Genomic DNA, 19,265 nt, shown 5'->3' with positions numbered 1-19,265 from the left:
ATCATGGAAAAATCTAAAGAAATCAGCCAAGAACTCAGAAAACAAAATTGGACACCTTTACAAGTCTGGTTCATCCTTGGGAGCAATTTCCAAATGCCTGAAGGTACCACGTTTATCTGTACAAACAATAGTACGCAAGTATAAACACCATGGGACCACGCAGCCATCATTGCACTCAGGAAGGACACGCGTTCTGTCTCCTACAGATGAACGTACTTATGAAGATGCTGGAGGAGTCCTATATTGACATAACCTGAAAGGTCGCTCAGCAAGGAAGAAGCCACTGCTCCAAAACCGCCATAAAAAAGCTAGACGACGGTTTGCAACTGCACATGGGGACAAAGATCGTACTTTTTGGAGAAATGTCCACTGGTCTGATGAAACAAAAATAGAAATGTTTGGCCATAATGACCATCGTTATGTTTGGAGGAAAAATGGGGAGGCTTGCAAGCCGAAGAACACCATCCCAACCTTGAAACACGGGGGTGGCAGCATCATATGGTGAGGGTGCTTTGCTGCAGGAGGGACTGGTGCACTTCACAAAATAGATGGCATCATGAGAGAGGACAATTATGTGGATATATTGAAGGAACATCTCAAGACATCAGTCAGGAAGTTAAAGCTTGGTCGCAAATGGGTCTTCCAAATGGACAATGATCCCAAGCATACTTCCAAAGTTGTGGCAAAATGGCTTAAGGACAACAAAGTCAAGGTATTGGAGTGGCCACCACAAAGCCCTGACCTCAATCCTATAGAAAATTTGTGGGCAGAACTGAAAAGGCGTGTGCGAGCAAGGAGGCCTACACCAGCTCTGTCAGGAGAAATGGGCCAAAATTCACCCAACTTATTGTGGGAAGCTTGTGGAAGGCTAGCTGAAGAGTTTGACCCAAGTTAAACAATTTAAAGCTAATGCTACCAAATACTAATTAAGTGTATGTAAACTTCTTACCCACTGGGGATGTGATGAAAGAAATACAAGCTGAAATAAATCATTTTCTCCACTATTATTCTGACATTTCACATTCTTAAAATAAAGTAGTGATCCTAACTGACCTAAAACAGGGAATTTTTACGAGGATTAAATGTCAGGAATTGTGAAAACTGAGTTTAAATGTATTTGGCTAAGGTGTATGTAAAGTTCCGACTTCAACTGTATATCTATATATAAAAAAAAAATGTGGATCACATTTTTATTTGGCATACCCCAGATTGGGAATACCTCTTCTAGACGATTCTGTGCTTCCAAATTTGTGGCAACAGTTTGGGGAAGGCCCCTTCCTGTTACAGCATATCAATGCCCCCATGCACAAAGCGAGGTCCATACAGAAATGGTTTGTCAAGATCGGTTTGGAAGAACTTGACTGGCCTGCACAAAGCCCTAACCTCAGCCCCATCGCACAGCTTTGGGAGGGATTGGAACGCCGACTGCGAGCCAGGCCTAATCGCCCAACATCAGTGCCCGACCTCACTAACGCTCTGGTGGCTGACTAGAAGGAAGTCCCCGCAGCAATGTTCCGACATCTCATGGAAAGCCTTCCCAGAAGAGTAGAGGCTGTTATAGCAGCAAAGGGGGGACCAACTCCATATTAATGCCCATGATTTTGGAATGAGATGTTCGACGAGTGGGTGTCCACATAACTTTGGCCATGTAGTGTATCTTCATCACCATCAGCTACCATAAATATTACCTCCCCACAGCAGCAGATAAAAGGCTAATTTAAATCATTAGTTGAGTTATGGTATTGTAGAATTGAATTCACCATTCATTAGTGACATACCAGTTAAACCTATCCTCTAATGGATCTGTGTTCTCCTTAAAAGCGTCTCAGCAGAACTGCATCTAAGGGGGATCCCTTGCAGTACAGTCTCTCTGAGGGAGGCTGTTTATTCTCCACATCATAAACCTAGTTGCCTTCCTATTTTCACCTATGCCCCTTAGGCTGTGTTTACACAGGCAGCCCAATTCAGTTTTTTTTTCACTAATTGGTCTGATGTGAAAAGATCTGCGATTGATCAAATGACCAATTAGTAGAAAAAAAATATCAGAATTGGACTGCTTGTGTAAACACAACCTAAGAGGCATAGTGTGAAAATAGGTGAATATTGAAGTGAATTAAGGGACTTTTCTGCAAGATTATACAGAAAATACTGACAGCCTGATATTGTGAAGATTAATGGACTCATGTCAGCTCTATCCATTACATTCCTATCTGCTGCGTTGTGAACTTTCACTCCACTGAACACTCCCCAGATGACCACACCCTCCCTGCTTTGTAGGCATGTCACAATCTGAAACAGAAAGCCTTTTGCCTTTACATGGAACAGCTGTGCCCACAAAAGGCATTAAATATAGATGTGACACATTACGCATTCAAGTTATTGACACGATCCGACTTCTGTGTATCTATGGTGACAGATATAGGTTTGGTCAACCTCAAACAGAAGGGTCAAAGTATACCTCCCACTAAAATAATCACACCAACTGAAGTTTTATTCTGATTCAAGTTATTTCAATTTAAAAAGTGGATGTTTAGTTATGGGTTTTCCTTATCCAAAGATGAATTACAGACCCTCATAGTTATGGTGTCAAACAGGATGTTTATTAACTATAGTATGATCACAAATACCATCTGTTAATAAATTATTCTAGTTCTAAATACACCACTTATCTGGATTAAGATAAACATTTCAAACTGGTACAAATTCAAACATTTTAAACAAGCTCCATAGGGCATTAATAAATTACATTGCTGGGTCAGTCAGTAAGGCATACAAAAGAACATTACATACATTAATGTTGAGGTTAATAACTATATTCAATATAAAAATCAGTGCAACAGTGTTGAGGTACAGTGCAGGTAGAATTTGATGCCAAATCCTATTGGCCTAGGACCACCATCTTTTCATTATAATTGACCTAAAACCATATGTCGCATTGCAACCAATCAAAAGTTCTCATTAGGAAGGTAGGGTAAAACATTTATGTTTAGAGCTCATGGACCAGTGGCACGGCTGATGTTGAAGTGCTTAGCAAATTTGCCCGAATCGTGTCTCTGTGTGATTGACTGAAGCAGTAGCCAATGGCCTGCTCTGTTTCCTGGATCCTCTTTCGGAACCGGTCTCTATCACGGGCTAATTCCTCCCATGGTCCTTTGCGAGACATCTGCCGGGCAAAGGGCCAAGTATGCATCACATGGACCTGGACAAGTGGTGAGAACCGCACCTAAAATACACAAACAGGTACACACGTGTCAGATGAGAGCATTTGACTGCAGTGTTGGGAGACAGTCACGCAACATTAACTGGAAGTGAAATCTCCGCTGACTCATGACTCTTGTATCACATGACAGGTTTAGTCATTACAACCTCTTGCTTAGCAACAACAATAAACAAGGGCTTGGGGAAGCACACAAGTAAGCCTACGCTGTGTACGAGGTAGATGAGTCATTGACTGACCTCACCATCAACTATACTACAAGTTATATTAGGGTGATTCCACACTAGCAGGAAATATATTTTTGGTAACTCAGATTGTTCTGGCAATTCTCACATGGAAACTTCATTTGGGAGGAAGGCTGTTTAACATGCTTTTTACATTTGTATCCCAAACAATCTGTACATAATACAGACATCGTGGTGGCATTATGCTCCATAGTGTGCTCTAAAATATGGAGTATGTCTGGATTCTGAAATACAATGGTTGACATTTATTCAACATTAAAAATATTAATCTCAAAACTACCCCTTTTATTTTGTTCATTTTAAGAATCGTTTGGAACAATATACTCTACAAGTACATCATATTTCCAGAAGGGGCTCTCTGCTAATGCTGAAGTTATGATACATTTTATGAGCATCACCAACAAACACAGTGAGTGGTAAATGGATTGAAATGGAACTCCATCTGCTGGTGATTTGCTGAAGTCGCAATCCTAAAGGAGGTCTGTGATTGGTTAATGACCTATAACTTCACTTTCTATGTATAAAATGGATTATATCATTAAGAAGTACCAGAGAACCCACTCTGGAAATTTGACATGTTTAAAGAGAATATTGTTCTAAACAATGTCAAATGTTAGCTAACTCAAAATAGTGTAACAGATTCATATTTAATGTTGAATAAATTAATGTGATTTTTCTTCTCAGAATCTAGACATAATCCATATTTGAGAGCTCACTATACTGATACTATAATGACACCAAGATGTTGTCGGTTCACAGGTCTTAAAGGAGGCATGTATAAGTCTAAAAATGGCCTCTCATGATTCTCTCAAAAACGGTTTGTGATACAAATGGAAGAAGCATATCAAACATCCTTTCTCGCCCAATTAAGTTTGTTTTGGCAATTTTCACAATCTAGAATTCCAGAAAAATATTTGCGCTCCCGCTAGTGTGGAATCACCCATTACCTTTTTATATATTTGTTTTGTATTTCTGAGTAAATAAGTGGTTCCCCCTTACTAATATTCAGTTCCTAATATTCAAGTATTATGAACTGGATGTCTTGTTTGTTCATGTTTAGCCAATATGTAAACTTGAGCTATTAATAGTACATCATGTTTACTTGCACATTTTTATATGGGCGATGTGATAGGCATATCATTTTTAAGGTGGTAAATCTAGAACTATAGACTGAGGGATGTAGAACATGGAAAACTAATAACCTTTTTCAGAGGGTGGTTGAACTTCTCCTGAGGTTGTCCTTGTCCTCCTGTTACTTTAGCTTCAGGTCTCCTCCAGGGCACTAGTGTAGTAGCTGGGTGGTAATGCTGCTTTAGCGGTCTCTTCGGTAGACAAGGCTGTGTGTGCCTGGTTGTTTGGAGGCTTTTGGCCACAACGTCCCTCTGTTTACCCTGGCCGGGTGGTGTCTGTGTGGGGCAGGTCTGTGGGGTGAGTGGGTCTCCAGTGCTGAAGGCAGGTGGCTCTGTGGTTGTAGGGGAGCTCTGGAGGCAGGCACGGAAGTTCAGAGGGTGGTAAGGGTCTTCATTTTGGGAGCGGGACCTCCATAGCTGCTCCTCTGTGTCATCCTCAGAGGAGGAAGGGCCAGGGGTCTCGCTGTCAACAGTGTCAGAAGAACATGAGGCCCTTTCAGCCTCCTGGGACTGTGTAAGCGTTTTGTCTGTGTGAGGGACTGAGCTGGCTACAGATGCCGTGAAACACAGGGGGTTGTATGGGTCGATGGGGCTGGTGAAGAGCTCCCAGAGCCTCTTGCTCTCCTCTTCGTCCAGGTCTGCGCACGAACCATCAGAACTCCCCCAGCTGCTTTCGCTATCTGAACGACTGGTCCAGATGTTCAAGCCACCGAGGGTCTCTTGAAGTTCTTCACCCGGCCGGCCTGACAAGTTACAGTCGAGGCCGCCGCCAACTTGATCTTCATTTTTTGTTTCCCCCATATTGGAGCAGCTTGAATTGCAGGGGGGGAAAGAGAAGGGGTTGTAAGGGTCGCTGAAGATGGCCAGGGACTCCCGAAGGGCTTTACTGTCCTCACTGTCAAACGCTCCCATGTTTCGGTCATCCTCTTTACCCCAGTAAGCACTCAGATCCTCTTCGGGGTTGTCATGTTTGGTTTTGAAGTCAAACGCTTTCTCCTTGCGACACGTTTCATCCAAGCTGGAACTCCTGTGAGTGCTGCACACTAACAGGTTACAGTCACCTGGAAAGCCCATTTTACAGCTGGGGTGGTGTCCAAGGTAAAGTCCATAATCGCTATCCATCCTGGCACGGGACACAAAGTCGTCCACCAATCCGCAACACATCGCCTCAGCCTGCAGGCTGGACAGAAAGGACCCTGTGTGGGAATTTCCAGAGACAGAGTTGATTCTTAGGTGAACTTGGAAAACTGTTGAAAGAAAAAGAACAATAGGTTAGGTTACCCATATAAATTTGCCCAAAAGTCCCTCTTTTTACCTGATTAACCCATAGACTGTATGGATTAAACAATGTACAAACAAATTGTTGAGTGGTTCTATGTCCGGTATTGTTATTTGGACAATAACTAGCCTACCAACCCATTCTCCCCTCCAAATGTTTTATAAAATAAGGACATTAATGAACTTGTTATATTGTTAGTCGCCTGTTTTACGGTACCAGGTCAAAACAAGTTACAATCCGTGCGACCAGGGCCACATTCCCCCACACATACAAAATGAAGTGAGGTTTCTGTATAAAAAAAATGTATTTTATTTAACCAGATATACTAGTTGAGAAAAAGTTCTCATTTGCAACTGCGACCTGGCCAAGATAAAGCAAAGCAGTTCGACACATACAACACAGAGTTACACATGGAAATGAACGTTACTGTACCTGACAAGAAACTGTAGTAAATGACATGGACCAACAAACGAAGTTGTTCCCACAGTATGGTCCGTATATGCATGATCCACCGTAGGAGTGCCATACCACCGACGCCAAAACTGTCCATCGCAGGTCGATGAGAACTAGTCGTAGAAGAATTGATGCCACTTGAGGCCATTTTAACTCGAGCCATGTCTATCATTCGAAGAATTATCCTCACGTATTCTGATATCGCTCGTCGAAAACAACTAGATTACTCGCCCTCGTCAGTTGTCGTACTGTATGAAAAGGCTTCATTTTCCCCTGAAGTATTACTTTCTACGTATATAAAATATCTCAAACGTTGACTAGTAGTGCAGGCATATTTTCAGTTGTGTTGTTGTAGTAGAGTGAATGTCGAACGACCGCGACGACACTACCCTTAAATAAACAAGTTCGCGTCGTCATATCATGCTGTGATTGGACAAGGTACGCGTCAGTCACATCCAAGTACCGCCTCCTCATTGTAAACTCTCCCTCCACTCACGTGACTCAGTGACGCAGGGAAAGTGCATGGGAAGTGCATGGAAAGTTCCCGGAAATTCTCCATGGTTGCCTCTTTAGTTCAGTCGAAAAATAAACGTATGACATCACAATAACACAAATAGAAGCTGCCACTATATATCCATATTTTGCCTCATTAAATAAATACAAGACAAATAAATATCTGAATCCCAATTATTTATTAATCCAAAACGTGATGATGATTATGCCACCAAAGCAGAAGCTGTCGAGGACTCGCTGTAGAAGAAACAAAAAGGAAATGATTAGAGACAGGAAAACGCAATAATACTCTCACAAACCAAAAGTGAACCACCTAGCCAACCATGAAGAGAATACAAACAACTGCTTTCCATTTCAATTTACAACACAAATCAGGGCACCCCATTTCCAACTGTTTATTTTTATAATGACTCACATTCTAATTGGTTATATTTGACCCAAGATCAGACAACTCGGAACTAAACCATGGTTAGAGTGTATAATACAGTGCTATATGAAGGGGACTGGCAGAGTTGGCAGTGCAGCCACTCTGATAATTGACCTCCAGCATTCCCCTGTCACAACAGAAATATCTCAGCTCTTACAGGACAAAGAGCAGGACAATGAGTTGTGCAGGAGTCATAGCGACCAAATGAAATGGCATAGACAGAGGTCTGGTACAGTAATATAATGGGCATGTTATGAAGCAATTTGAGCTTAATTAAGTATGGCAGACTATGTTTGCCATACAAAAGATCAGTAATTGTGTTTACTGGTACATACTACTTCCAGTTGGGAGCAAGTACTCTCTTGGTCTTGTAGTAACGGGCCAGTCTGTGGATCCTGCTCTCGGTGAGAATCAGGCGGAACTTGGCATCTTTGTCCTGCAAAAAAAACAGGGGTACAGATATTAGCATCTCTAGAAACAAAGTAGCTTAACAAGCTATTCTTAAAGAGTGCGCACATGACTCAAACCTACATGCAGTACAAAAACACCAGACCCAGACAGGAGAGTGCTGTCCCTGATATGGCTCAAAACTTAACACATCTTGTGAGAGACAAAAACGTGTTTACATCGGTCGGCCTACTTTTGACGATTGTGCGATAGGGGTCACTTCGGCCTTCAGATGTAAATATACTGAACAAAAATATAAAACGCAACATGCAACAATTTCAATGATTTTATTGAGTTACAGTTCATATGAGGAAATCAGTCATTTGAAATGAATTCAGTAGGCCCTAATCTATTGATTTCACATGACTGGGAATACAGATATGCATGTGCTGGTCACAGATACCTTAAAAAAAGCTAGGGGCGTGGATTAGAAAACCAGTCAGTATCTGGTGTGACCACCATTTGCCTCATGCAGCGCGACACATCTCCTTTGCATAGAGTTGATCGGGCTGTTGATTGTGGCCTGTGGAATGTTGTCCTACTCCTCTTCAATGTCTGTGCCAAGTTCCTGGATATTGGTGGGAACTGGAACACACTGTACGACAGCGTGTTCCACAATCAACGTTGATCCAGAGCATCCTAAACATGCTCAGTGGGTGACATGTCTGGTGAGTATGCAGGCCATGGAAGAACTGCGACATTTTCAGCTTCCTGGAATTGGGAACAGAGACTTGCGACATGGGGCTGTGCATTATCATGCTGAAACATAAGGTGATGGTGACGGATGAATAGCACGACAATGGGCCTCAGGATCTCGTCACAGTATCTGTTTATTCAAATTGCCATCGATAAAATGCAATTTTGTCCGTTGTCCGTAGCTTATGCCTGCCCATACCATAACCCCATCGTCACCATGGGGCACTCTGTTCACAACGTTGACATCAGCAAACCGCTCGCCCACACGATACAGGTGGTCTGTGATTGTGAGGCCGGTAGGTTGTACTGCCAAATTCTCTAAAACGAGGTTGGACGAGGCTTATGGTAGAGAATTAAACATTAAATTCTCTGGCAACAGCTCTGATGGACATTCCTGCAGTCAGCATACCAATTGCACACTCCCTCAAAACTTGAGACATCTGTGGCATTGTGTTGTGTGACAAACTGAACATTTTTAGACTAGCCTTTTATTGTCCCCAGGACACGGTGCACCTGTGTAATGTTCATGCTGTTTAATCAGCTTCTTGATATGCCACACCTGTCAGGTGGATGGATTATCTTGGACGGGAGGCAGGTAGCCTAGTGGTTAGAGCGTTGGCCAAGTAACCGAAAGGTTGCTAGCTCGCTTAAAGGGACAGCGTTCTGAATAAAATACGGCTTATGAAAATACCTTCCTCCCTGCCTTGAAGTAAACACTGAAATGTCACAACTAGATTTCACCCATCAAGCCATATTGGAACAGTCATTAGCCTACCTCAAGGAAGGATGTATTTTCAAAGTGTCCCATCAGGGCCTATGTTATGTGAGCCTGCTCACCTTTCTGTTCCTCTCCAGATGCTTCCTGACAGCCACAGCCTTCTTGATGAGGTGGTACAGGTCCTCTGGGAGATCTGGGGCCAGGCCCTTGGTCTTGAGGATCCTCAGAATCTTGTTGCCGGTGACAAACCGCACCTGGGCCACACCGTGGGAGTCCCTCAGAATGACACCTGGACAGAGAGGGGGAGGAAGGAAGGGACACAGAGTCAACCGGACAGTCAAGAGAAATAACCTTAATCATGGTTGGATACCTGTCTGTTTGGCATGACACCAAAGCAGTTTGCCCATGAGGAAACAGACAGGCACCCCTGTTAGACTAAATCCAGCTTTATTCAGAACCCACCCAAAGATGACAATTCAACAACAATGAATAGATAAAGCTATCTCATTCATGGACCGTCAGCTGGTTGCTCAGAGGGAAACCATTTGCTGTCATGGTGGTATTTGCTATTGTTGCATTTACCAATCTGAGATGGGGTCAATCCCTTCTTGGCCAGCTTGAAGATCTGTTCCTTGACATCATCAGATGTCAGCTTCAGCCACTGGAAGAGAACACCATAAGAGTATTATGCCATTGATGGCTGGAGTATGAGGAGGGCTAACTCTTCATCCGATGATCACCTCACAGAACCCAGACTGCAAACGGATATGAAAATGTTCCTTAATCCAGGCTTGGAAGGATAGCTACTCCCGATTATAAGGAGTACACTGACATCATCCATTCCTGGATTTACAAACCTTTTCATATACACTTGGAGTCTGGGTTCAGCGAGCAGACCAGGAAATAAGCAATCTAAGCTCCAACCAGTGTAACACCTAGCCACATTCTGTAACCCGGTATGTGAAGCTCCCATACGGAGTTAATTATTGGCTCCATACTCACCAATTACAGAATAATTTCCACCAAACTAAACTTAGCAGTACTTCCTTAATAATTTCAGAAGGCTCCGATGGCTTATAAACTCCTGTGGCTAGTTGCCCATGAAACCAGGCAATCAGAAAATGCTGAGTTGTTTAATTTATTTTTTACAATATGCACAAATCAAATAATATACATGCTGCCATAATTTTTTCTAAAATCATCTCATTGATCAAGACCGGGGAACAGTTGGGGGTTAACTGCCTTGCTCAAGGGCAGAATGGCAGATTTTTCCACCTTGCCTCCTCTGGGATTTGAACCAGCAACCTTTCGTATACATTATTTGTCTTCAGGAAGGCCTGCGCAACAACTATTTTTTATTTTTTTTAGAGGAATGGGAGATTCCATATAGGCCGATAGTTTTTCAAATGTTCCGTGTCAAGGTTTGGCATTTCGAGGAGAGGCTTTATTACTGCCACTTTTTGTGAGTTTGGTATACATCCGGAGGAAAGGGAGCAGTTTATTGTGTTCAACATAGGAGGGCCAAGCACAGTAAGTAGCTCTTTCAGTAGTTTATTTGAAATAGGGTCCAGTAGGCAGCTGGAAGGTTTAGAGGCCATGCCTATGTTTGTGAATGTATCGAGAGATACATGGTTAAAAAACTTGAGCGTCTCCATTGATCTTAGGTCCTGGCAGTTCTGGGCAGACTCAGGACAATTGAGTTTTGGAGAAATACGCAGATTCAAAGAGGAGTCCGTAATTTGCTTTCTAATTATCTTTTCGTCAAAGAAGTTCATGAATTCAACACTGCTGAAGTAAAGGCTATCCTCTCTTGGGGAATACTGCTTTTTAGTTAGCTTTGTGACCATATCAAAAATACATTTTTGATTGTTTTTATTCTACTCAATTAGGTTGGAAAAGTAGGCTGATTGAGAAGCAGTGAGGGCTCTTTGATATTGCATGGTACTGTCTTTCCAAGATAGTCAGAAGACTTCCAGTTTGGTGGAGCGCCTCTTCCGTTCCAATTTTCTGGAAGCTTGCTTCAGGGCTCAGGTATTTTCTGTATACCAGGGAGCTAATGTCTTGTGACAAATGACTTTTGTTTTTAGAGGTGCGACTGCATCTAGGGTATTTCTTAAGTGATAATTCCCGAGAAGCCGGTATTTGGCACAGGTGGCACATATTGGCACATATTGGCACAGGTGTTGTTAGTCAAGGGCTGGCACACCGTGCCAATATATCCTCCTAACACCAGCTTTGGTCGTTCTATCGGTTCAGTCATTTTGTTCTGTATCTATGGACGTGACCCAGTCGTTTGTTCTAAATGTTCCATTGCCATACTGGCTGGCAACGTTCTTATCCCTTGCTTGCTAGCTAGCCAACTAGGGCTAACTAAGTCACGTTCTGCAGCCAGAATAACAGCAAAGTAGCTGCATTTGCATTTGTTTACGCTGTTTTCTAGTGACATTTATTTGGATAAATCCATAACAATGAGCTAATGAGGCGCAATTTACTCTGTGCGCAGTCAGATGGAACAGAGTAAATAGGCATTTTAACGTCATATATTTAGCCGGTGGTAACTTGTGGAATACGGTTTTAACCAATCAGCATTAAAACTTGTTAGGGGGCAGTATTCGGAAGTTTGGATGACTGAGGTGCCCAAAGTAAACTACCTGCTACTCAGGCCCAGAAGCTAGGATATACATATGCATGGTAGTATTGGATAGAAAACACTCTAAAGTTTCTAAAACGGTTAAAATTATGTCTGTGAGTATAACTGAACTGATTTGGCAGGTGAAAACGTGAGGACACTTTTTTTTCCTGTTGACCTGCCAGCCAATTCAAAGGTCAAGCTATTGAAAACAAAGACTTCCGCCTCCCAAATTGCAGTTCCTATGGCTTCCACTAGATGTCAACAGGTTTCAGGCTTGTATTCTGAAAAACCAACGAGGAATAGTTGTTTATCCTCAGGAAGTCCTATGACAAAACTAGTCTCATTGTACGCGTGACCGAGGGAGCGCGCTGCGTTCTTTTCCTTTCCTATTGAAAATAGTTCGCTCCGTATGAAATATTATCATTTATTTAGATATTAGAGTACCTAATAATGAATTAGAAACGTTGTTTGATTTGTTTGGACAAACTTCACCGGTAACTTTTGGAACGCCTATGTCTGCATTCTGAACGGGTGGATTACTGAACTCAATGACGCCTACTAAACGGACTATTTGGGATATAAAGAAGGAATTTATCGAATAAAACGACCATTCATTGTGTTTCTGGGACTCTTGTGATTGCGATCAGAGTGACTTATTTTGTCGCTATTTGGGATTTTGTGACGCCTGTGCTTGTTTGGATAATATGCTGTTGTGGGGCGCTGACCTCAGATAATCGAATGCTGTGCTTTTGCCGTAAAGCCTTTTTGAAATCAGACGATGCGGTTAGATTGCCAAGATTCTAAGCTAAAGAATCATGTACGACACTTGTATTATCATGAATGTTAAATATTGCATTTATTGTATTTTAAATTTGGCGCTCTGCAATTTCACCGGATGTTGTCGAGGTTGGTCGCTAGCAGAACGCCTGCGCCAGAAAGGTTAAGGATTAGACACACCCGTTGTATTAGGAAGGTTACATTTAGATCTCGGTTCGGTGGTTAACAGATTTTTTTTACTCCGACGTCCTCGGGTAGGTGGAGGGAGTCTGGAAGGGAATCTAGGAATCTTTAGGCTGTCTGAGAATTTATATAGTGGCTTTTGATAATCCTTGGTTGGGGTCTGAGCAGATTATTTGTTGCAATTGCAAAAACATTTAGATCCCCAATATTTATTCTACAGGACAAAACTAGATCCGGGGATTGACTGTGGCAATGCGTAGGCCCGGAGACATGTTGGACAAAACCCACTGAGTCAATGATGGCTCCGAAAGCCTTTTGGAGTGGGCCTGTGGACTCTTCCAAGCGAATACTGAAGTCACCAAAAATGTGAATATTATCTGGGCGGTCTCTATAAAAGTCGCTGACCGCACACCAATACACAAACTATCACAAAAATAACAGCTGACCCCTTTATTGTAAATAAGAATATATGTTTTTAAACATTTCTGTAAAAAGTTAAAGACGCACAAATATCACAACTCCCAAGACATGCTAACATCTCACCATTACAATAACAAGGGAAGTTATCGTTTTTGAGGGGGGTATGATATTTGTGAGTCTAACTTTCTCACTCATTATTCACAATTCATTCAGGATTATCCATAATCATGGTGGCATCCACATTAATGTCGAAGTGTTTAAAAACATGATATTCTTATTTACAATAAAAAGGGTCGGCTGTTTTGAGTGATAGTTTGTGTATTGGTGTGCGGTCAGCGACTTTTATAGAGACCACCCAGAATTCTCTGTGCCATTTGAGACACAAAAAGATAGCTGCGTTCTAAGACCTGCTACCTCCAGCGCATATGACAAAATTAACAGTACAAAACCAAACATATGGATTATGCAATTTATCTTGTGTCATCGTGTTGACTACAAACTTTTACTAACATCACCAATCTGAGGTAAAAAAAGGACGTGCAATTCTCCCCAATTCAATGTGGTCAAAACGTCAACTTGTAGTAACACATACTGTCCACATGCTGGAAACTAGCGTAATAATTCAATATCTTCATTTAGGATGATTGTAAATGAAGCAAGATTTTTTCAATAATCACACATTTCTCACTAGTGGAACCATTTTGAGATTACAAAAATGCTCTTATGCACAATTTAACCGGGCGCTCTAGAAAGAACTCCCATATCTACAGCAGCCCATTCATTTGACTTCCCTACCATCAGGGTAGGTGTCCACTCACCTTCTTACTGAATGCTTACTTACCAGTCTTATGTAGACACTAGCTGCCTACATCCACTCGTATAGTATACAGCAGACCAATATTGACCCAACAATACTGATGAACCGTTGTACTTACAGTGGGAACACTTCGCCTGTAAGGCAGCGCCGACTGGGACAAGCCCTTTCTGCAACAGAAATGGCATTCACATTAGTTGGGCAATTTCTAAGTAGCTAAACTGACAGCAAACATGCTGAAAAATGTTTGTGTGCGGTGCAATTCATTGTTGGCTACAAATTCAATGAACCGACCGAGATGGTGATAAGACTGAGTCCGTCAAATACTAACGTTAGTAGGGTGTTAGTTCACGTGACAAAATCTGGACGCTGAGCGGGAATACGGTTTGATTCTGGTGCTCACTTTATTAATCATGATATTGTGGTGGAAATTCAACACCAGGGACACCTGAAGTCAATATTCAGTGACTCACTATTTATTAGCAGTTAATTGTAGAGGTTACAACAAACACATGTACAAGCTCCGCCAGGGCGGTCCCTTCAGTCCTCTTATATACTGCTATATAAAAAAGCTACATAGGCATTTTTCATAGGGTTTGTTCCTGCAGGTGACTGGTTAACCAAGAAACTGAGCAATGTCTCTCATCTTAACTTCCAGAACATATTCTAGCAGTTCTGCCAATTGGTCTGACTGAGGAGGAGGTCAGTCACTTGCATGAACCAAGATAGAGTTAGAGAAGATGCATACTGTGTATAATTCAAGGCTCTCTCTTCAGACAATAGCATTTTATTAACTGAATTAAATGTAAATATTTTTTCGGCTGAGTGAGAATGTAAGCAACAAACAAGCATTCATCTACACTGTGACCATATACAAAAACGTATATCACTACAAAGCTCAGGTACTTGGTAGCATTTTAATATGCTGCTATAAAGATTTCATGCTGAATTGTTGAAGCGATCATAGGTTTACCGCGAGTAGGTGGCTAACAAGCCGTTTAGCTAGCTAGCTAACATTAGCTGAGGGAGAGAGTGGGCCGTTTTCTCTGTGTTCACTGTGTTCTCAAGACTCCCTCTCGCGCGATTTGGTGAAACAAAAATTAACTTTAATCAATTTAAACCTCAGGAACAATTTGATATGAAGCAATTGAAACTATGAATCGGGAAACCATGCAGTTTATTAGGCTACAGATGAAATAAGTTATGATGAATGTTACAGGGTGGTGGTGAAAGGGCGTGGTGATCTTGATGCTCCTTTCCAATAAATAGGGGGGGTCTTATTCTGGTGACATGATGATCGATGCTTGACTGCCATTTGACAAATAAAGATATTCTTGCTCCTATCCATAGTATTCTCATCATGTAGACGAGCCTACCCGCATTGTTTCTGCGAATTACATTTGGTCTATAATCACACACTTATTTTTATCCCAACAAGTCCATTTGGTGGAAACACTGGTGGGGAAATGCGTATATTTTCATTATGCAGGTTTTACAATATTCGTATGAAAATCTGTCACCAATTAGATGGAAACCTAGCAATTGTCAATGATTTTATTGCATATACATTAAATATGTGCATAAATTAACAGGACATGTGCATATGTATATTACAGTATATTCCATTTTAACATGCTCATATTATTGTATAACCCCTGAAACTGTCATGTTGATAGGACATTCCTTTCTTGAGATATGTTTCATAAGGGATGCGTTCCATGGAAAATAATGAACGACGTGGAAGGTGTGTTCGACAACGCACTAGCGGAGAGGACCTGACCTTCCACCCAGGGGAGTAGTATTATTTTCCAGGAAACGCATAGAGCCCCGAGTTGATTATCCCTTTTATACCATGGTAACAATTTAACACATTTGCCAGTAGAAATAGGTTCAACATCCACTGAAGTAGCTAGAAAGTTTAGATGGCTATAGTAGTTGCCATGGTAACCAAACAAACAGACGCGCTAATTTAGCTAACCAAACCATCAGTCCTAGCTAGTGAATATCGAATTTAGTTTAAATTGTTTCTTTTTTTTAACTATAGCCATTGCATTCTGCCGTGCAAATATACCAAGCGTTATATGGAAATAATGCACGCTTTAGAACGCTCTTAAAGCAAATCAGAGAGAATTGGCTAACAACTCCATGGTATAATTAAGTGATAATGTCCGAGAAGCCGGTATTTGGAAGAAAAACGGGTGTTGTTCGTGGAGGGCCTGCAAACAGTGCCAATATATCCTCCAAACACCGGCTTGGAGGGCATTATCACTTTTATACAGCGATTTACATATTTTCATTAATATATATATACATTTATTCATATTATTTCATCCTTCCACAAGATATAGTCCCGAAACAAATCTAGGGTTGCTACCCAAGCCGGCTGGTCAGTCGTTCTATTGGTTCGGTTGCCAGAGACGCGACCCAGTTGTTCAGTCTTTTTGTTCTGTATCTATGGACGCGACCCAGTTGTTCAGTCTTTTTGTTCTGTGTCTATGGACGCGTTGGTTGTTCTATAACCAGTCGTTGGTTCTAAATGTTCCATTGCCATACTGGCTGCAAACGTTCTTATCCCTTGCTTGCTAGCTAGCCAACTACGGCTAACTTACAGTCACGTCAAACAGTGCAGCCAGCCAATAACAACAGTAGCTGCATTTGTTTAAGCTGTTTTCTAGTGACATTTATTTGGATACATCCATAACAATGAGCTAATGAGGCACGACTTCGCCTAGCATAGATAATGTGCTCACTCGTCAGGACAATGTTGTTCAGAGGAGCTAGCCAACAACACAGCTACAGTAACACAATCACTTCAAACTGACGCTGGAAAACGGCAAGCTAACTGCGTTTCGTTTCACCTTTTTTCAATTGACTTTTCTTTGTTTATATATCTATAAAACTGATTAATGATTTCAACTGGCTCAGAAACGCTGCTTCTTTCTCTCGCCCCGACCCCTACGCGTTCATTACTATGGGACAGTTGGAGACCGAATTTGAATATGGAAACAATGTTGCAAATGTTGGAGACAGACAGACAATGTTGGAGACAGACAGTTTATACAAATTTCCGCTGTTGAAAACGAAATATTTGTCTAAAATTAATGTGAGAATGTCTAGATGCTTTTTATAATAGTGGAGATCAACTTTATGAACTTCCCTGCCTGGGCTGATGAAACAGTGGATTGCGCAGTCAGATGAAACAGTGTAAATGGGCATTTTGGTGTTAACTTGTGGAAAAGACACTGTCTGAAATGCACTTTTAACCTATCAGCATTCAGGATTAGACCCACCCGTTATATAATTAAGCAACAAGGCAGAAGGAGGTGTGGTTTATGGCCAATATGCCACGGCTAAAGTCTGTTCTTTCAGCCAATCAGCATTCAGCTAGGGCTCGAAACACCCAGTTTATGTTTGTTAGTCAGTCCAGTCTGTCATTTTGGTGCTATTTTTGGAAAACGGCTTTGCCATTGACCTGTGCCTCCAACACTCTACTCAGCAAATTGGACGTAGTCTATCACAGTGACATCTGTTTTGTCACTCTAAAGCTCCATATACTACCCCCCACTGCGACCTGTATGCTCTTGTTGGCTGGCCCTCGCTACATATCCGTCACCAAACCCACTGGCTCCAGGTCATCTATAAGTCTCTGCTAGGTAAAGCCCCGCCTTCTCAGTTTACTGGTCACCATAGCAACACCCACCAGTAGCACGCCTCAAGCAGGTATATTTCACTGGTTATCCCCAAAGCCAACTTCTCCTTTGGCCGCCTTTCCTTCCAGTTCTGTGCTGCCAACGACTGGCACTAACTGCAAAAGTCACTGAAGCTGGAGACATATCTCCCTCACTAACTATAAGCATCAGCTGTCAGAGCAGCTTACCAATCACTGCACCTGTACACAGCCCATCTGTAAATAGTCCACCCAACTACCCTCATCCCCATATATATTATTTTTGCAACACAGTATCTCTGCTTGCACGTCATCATCTGCAGATCTATCACTCCAGTCAGTGTTAATGCTAATTTTGTAATTATTTCGCCATTATGGCCTATTTACTGCCTTACCTCCCTAATCTTACATTAGCACACACTGTATTTAGATTTTTATATTGTGTTATTGACTGTACGTTTGTCTATCCCATGTGTAACTGTGTTGTTTTTGTCGCACTGCTTTGCTTTATCTTGGCCAGGTCGCAGTTGTAAATGAGAACTTATTTTCAACTAGCCTACCTGGTTAAATAAAACAAATCTGACCACACTGTGCTTCTGAGAGTCTGTTGTGTCATTTGGTATGCTCCGTTCAGCCCTAAAAGCAATGTTTATTTTACCACTATAACACCCTAACGTTAGCTAAAATGGCTCCATTGAGACAAGACTAAATTGAAGAAGAAAAAAAACGGAGTTACCGTTAGCTCATAACGTTATAAGCTAGTGATAAAGTGTTTGTGTGGTGGATACTTTAGCTTGCTGACTTTACATCATCTCACAGAGAGCAGGGAAGTGTGTTGGCTAACTGACGTTAGCTAGCAGTAACCAGAGTTATACAACTGGCTGTAACTAGCTTGTAGCCGGCTAAATTAGCTTGCTAAATGGGGCAATGTTCAAACTCTTAATTTATTGGGACTGGGGTGATTTAGACGGTTCAATATAGTTGTCATGTGTACACAATATATTCTTATTGCATAAATGGTAAATATATTTAATAACTGATGTTTAAAAAGCTGTTTTGAACGATGAGAATAAGGCTTACCCGGGAGCGTGCATGCGACCCATGATAGCTGTAGAGAAAGAGAGAGCTTTGGATGGCGGGTCGTTCGTGAACGAACAGCTCTTTTGGTGCACATTGGGAACCGAGGGAGCCGTTCATTTGGCTCACAGATTTGCATACTGTTAATCAAATATTTTTATAACTAAACCTCATTGTTTAATATGTGCTGTTAATATTGACTTTTAAGCTCCAGACATCTATTATCTGGATATAAATTATAAAAACATTGTCTGAAGATGGTAATTCCTCAGTGCAGCAACAATATAGTGAGGGTGGTTTTTCTTTTTTCTTTTTTTTTACAGGCAATCTAATAATTTGATCAGGTAAACATTTATTTTAACTCACGTTTAACGATCTGATATAACGGTAAGCAACGTTTTAGGCTTTAAATTAGAGATTTAGAATTTGTTCATGGTTTTAGGGCAATTTTTAAGCATTACTGAACGAAGAGCCGTTTGGGAGCCAAATGAACGACTCTTAGGTGAACAGAGCAAAATAATCCGGTTCTTTGAAAATATTCGGAATGAACATGAACGCCTCCACGCGATT

General features: G+C 41.6%; 2 protein-coding genes and 1 non-coding gene across 4 annotated transcripts; all 3 read right to left on the bottom strand.

The window, feature by feature from the left end:
* Nucleotides 1–2,578: 2,578 nt before the first annotated feature.
* Nucleotides 2,579–6,753, bottom strand: LOC106561078 (uncharacterized). 2 transcript variants are annotated; one of them, XM_082957173.1, is made up of 3 exons: nt 6,304–6,753; nt 4,665–5,788; nt 2,579–3,223 (listed from the first exon to the last, which is right to left on the bottom strand). In XM_082957173.1, exons 1-3 carry the CDS (start codon nt 6,494–6,496, stop codon nt 2,987–2,989), a joined length of 1,554 nt encoding a protein of 517 aa, XP_082813299.1. In that variant the 5' UTR covers nt 6,497–6,753; the 3' UTR covers nt 2,579–2,986. The 2 variants fall into 2 exon arrangements, with proteins under 2 accessions (XP_082813299.1, XP_082813298.1); XM_082957172.1 differs by having other exon boundaries at nt 4,665–5,839; nt 6,304–6,752.
* Nucleotides 6,754–6,997: 244 nt separating this feature from the next.
* LOC106561079 (small ribosomal subunit protein uS15) lies at nt 6,998–18,764 on the bottom strand. The gene is made up of 6 exons (XM_014124701.2): nt 18,699–18,764; nt 14,073–14,121; nt 9,708–9,786; nt 9,245–9,414; nt 7,600–7,700; nt 6,998–7,074 (listed from the first exon to the last, which is right to left on the bottom strand). The coding sequence occupies exons 1-6, from the start codon at nt 18,719–18,721 to the stop codon at nt 7,041–7,043; spliced, it is 456 nt and encodes a 151-aa protein (XP_013980176.1). The 5' UTR covers nt 18,722–18,764; the 3' UTR covers nt 6,998–7,040.
* LOC123724990 (small nucleolar RNA SNORA19) lies at nt 7,325–7,452 on the bottom strand. The gene has a single exon (XR_006757467.1). It is a non-coding gene; the product is annotated as a small nucleolar RNA SNORA19 (small nucleolar RNA).
* Nucleotides 18,765–19,265: the final 501 nt, after the last annotated feature.

Source organism: Salmo salar, chromosome 10, assembly GCF_965601325.2.
Source record: "Salmo salar chromosome 10, fSalSal1, whole genome shotgun sequence".
In the NCBI taxonomy this organism is placed as follows: domain Eukaryota; kingdom Metazoa; phylum Chordata; class Actinopteri; order Salmoniformes; family Salmonidae; genus Salmo; species Salmo salar.
This window is presented reverse-complemented; position numbering and strand designations above follow the sequence as displayed.

Coding starts and splice junctions, on each gene's coding strand:
- LOC106561078 (XM_082957172.1), bottom strand. CDS start 6,496: ATGATAGACATGGCTCGAGTTAAAATGGCCTCAAGTGGCATCAATTCT. Junction 5,840..6,303: donor TTACTACAGTTTCTTGTCAG/GTACAGTAACGT, acceptor TTCTTTCAACAG/TTTTCCAAGTTCACCTAAGA. Junction 3,224..4,664: donor TCAACCACCCTCTGAAAAAG/GTTATTAGTTTT, acceptor TGTGTATTTTAG/GTGCGGTTCTCACCACTTGT.
- LOC106561079 (XM_014124701.2), bottom strand. CDS start 18,721: ATGGGTCGCATGCACGCTCCCGG. Junction 14,122..18,698: donor GGTCGCATGCACGCTCCCGG/GTAAGCCTTATT, acceptor TTTCTGTTGCAG/AAAGGGCTTGTCCCAGTCGG. Junction 9,415..9,707: donor ATTGACCCCATCTCAGATTG/GTAAATGCAACA, acceptor CTCTCTGTCCAG/GTGTCATTCTGAGGGACTCC.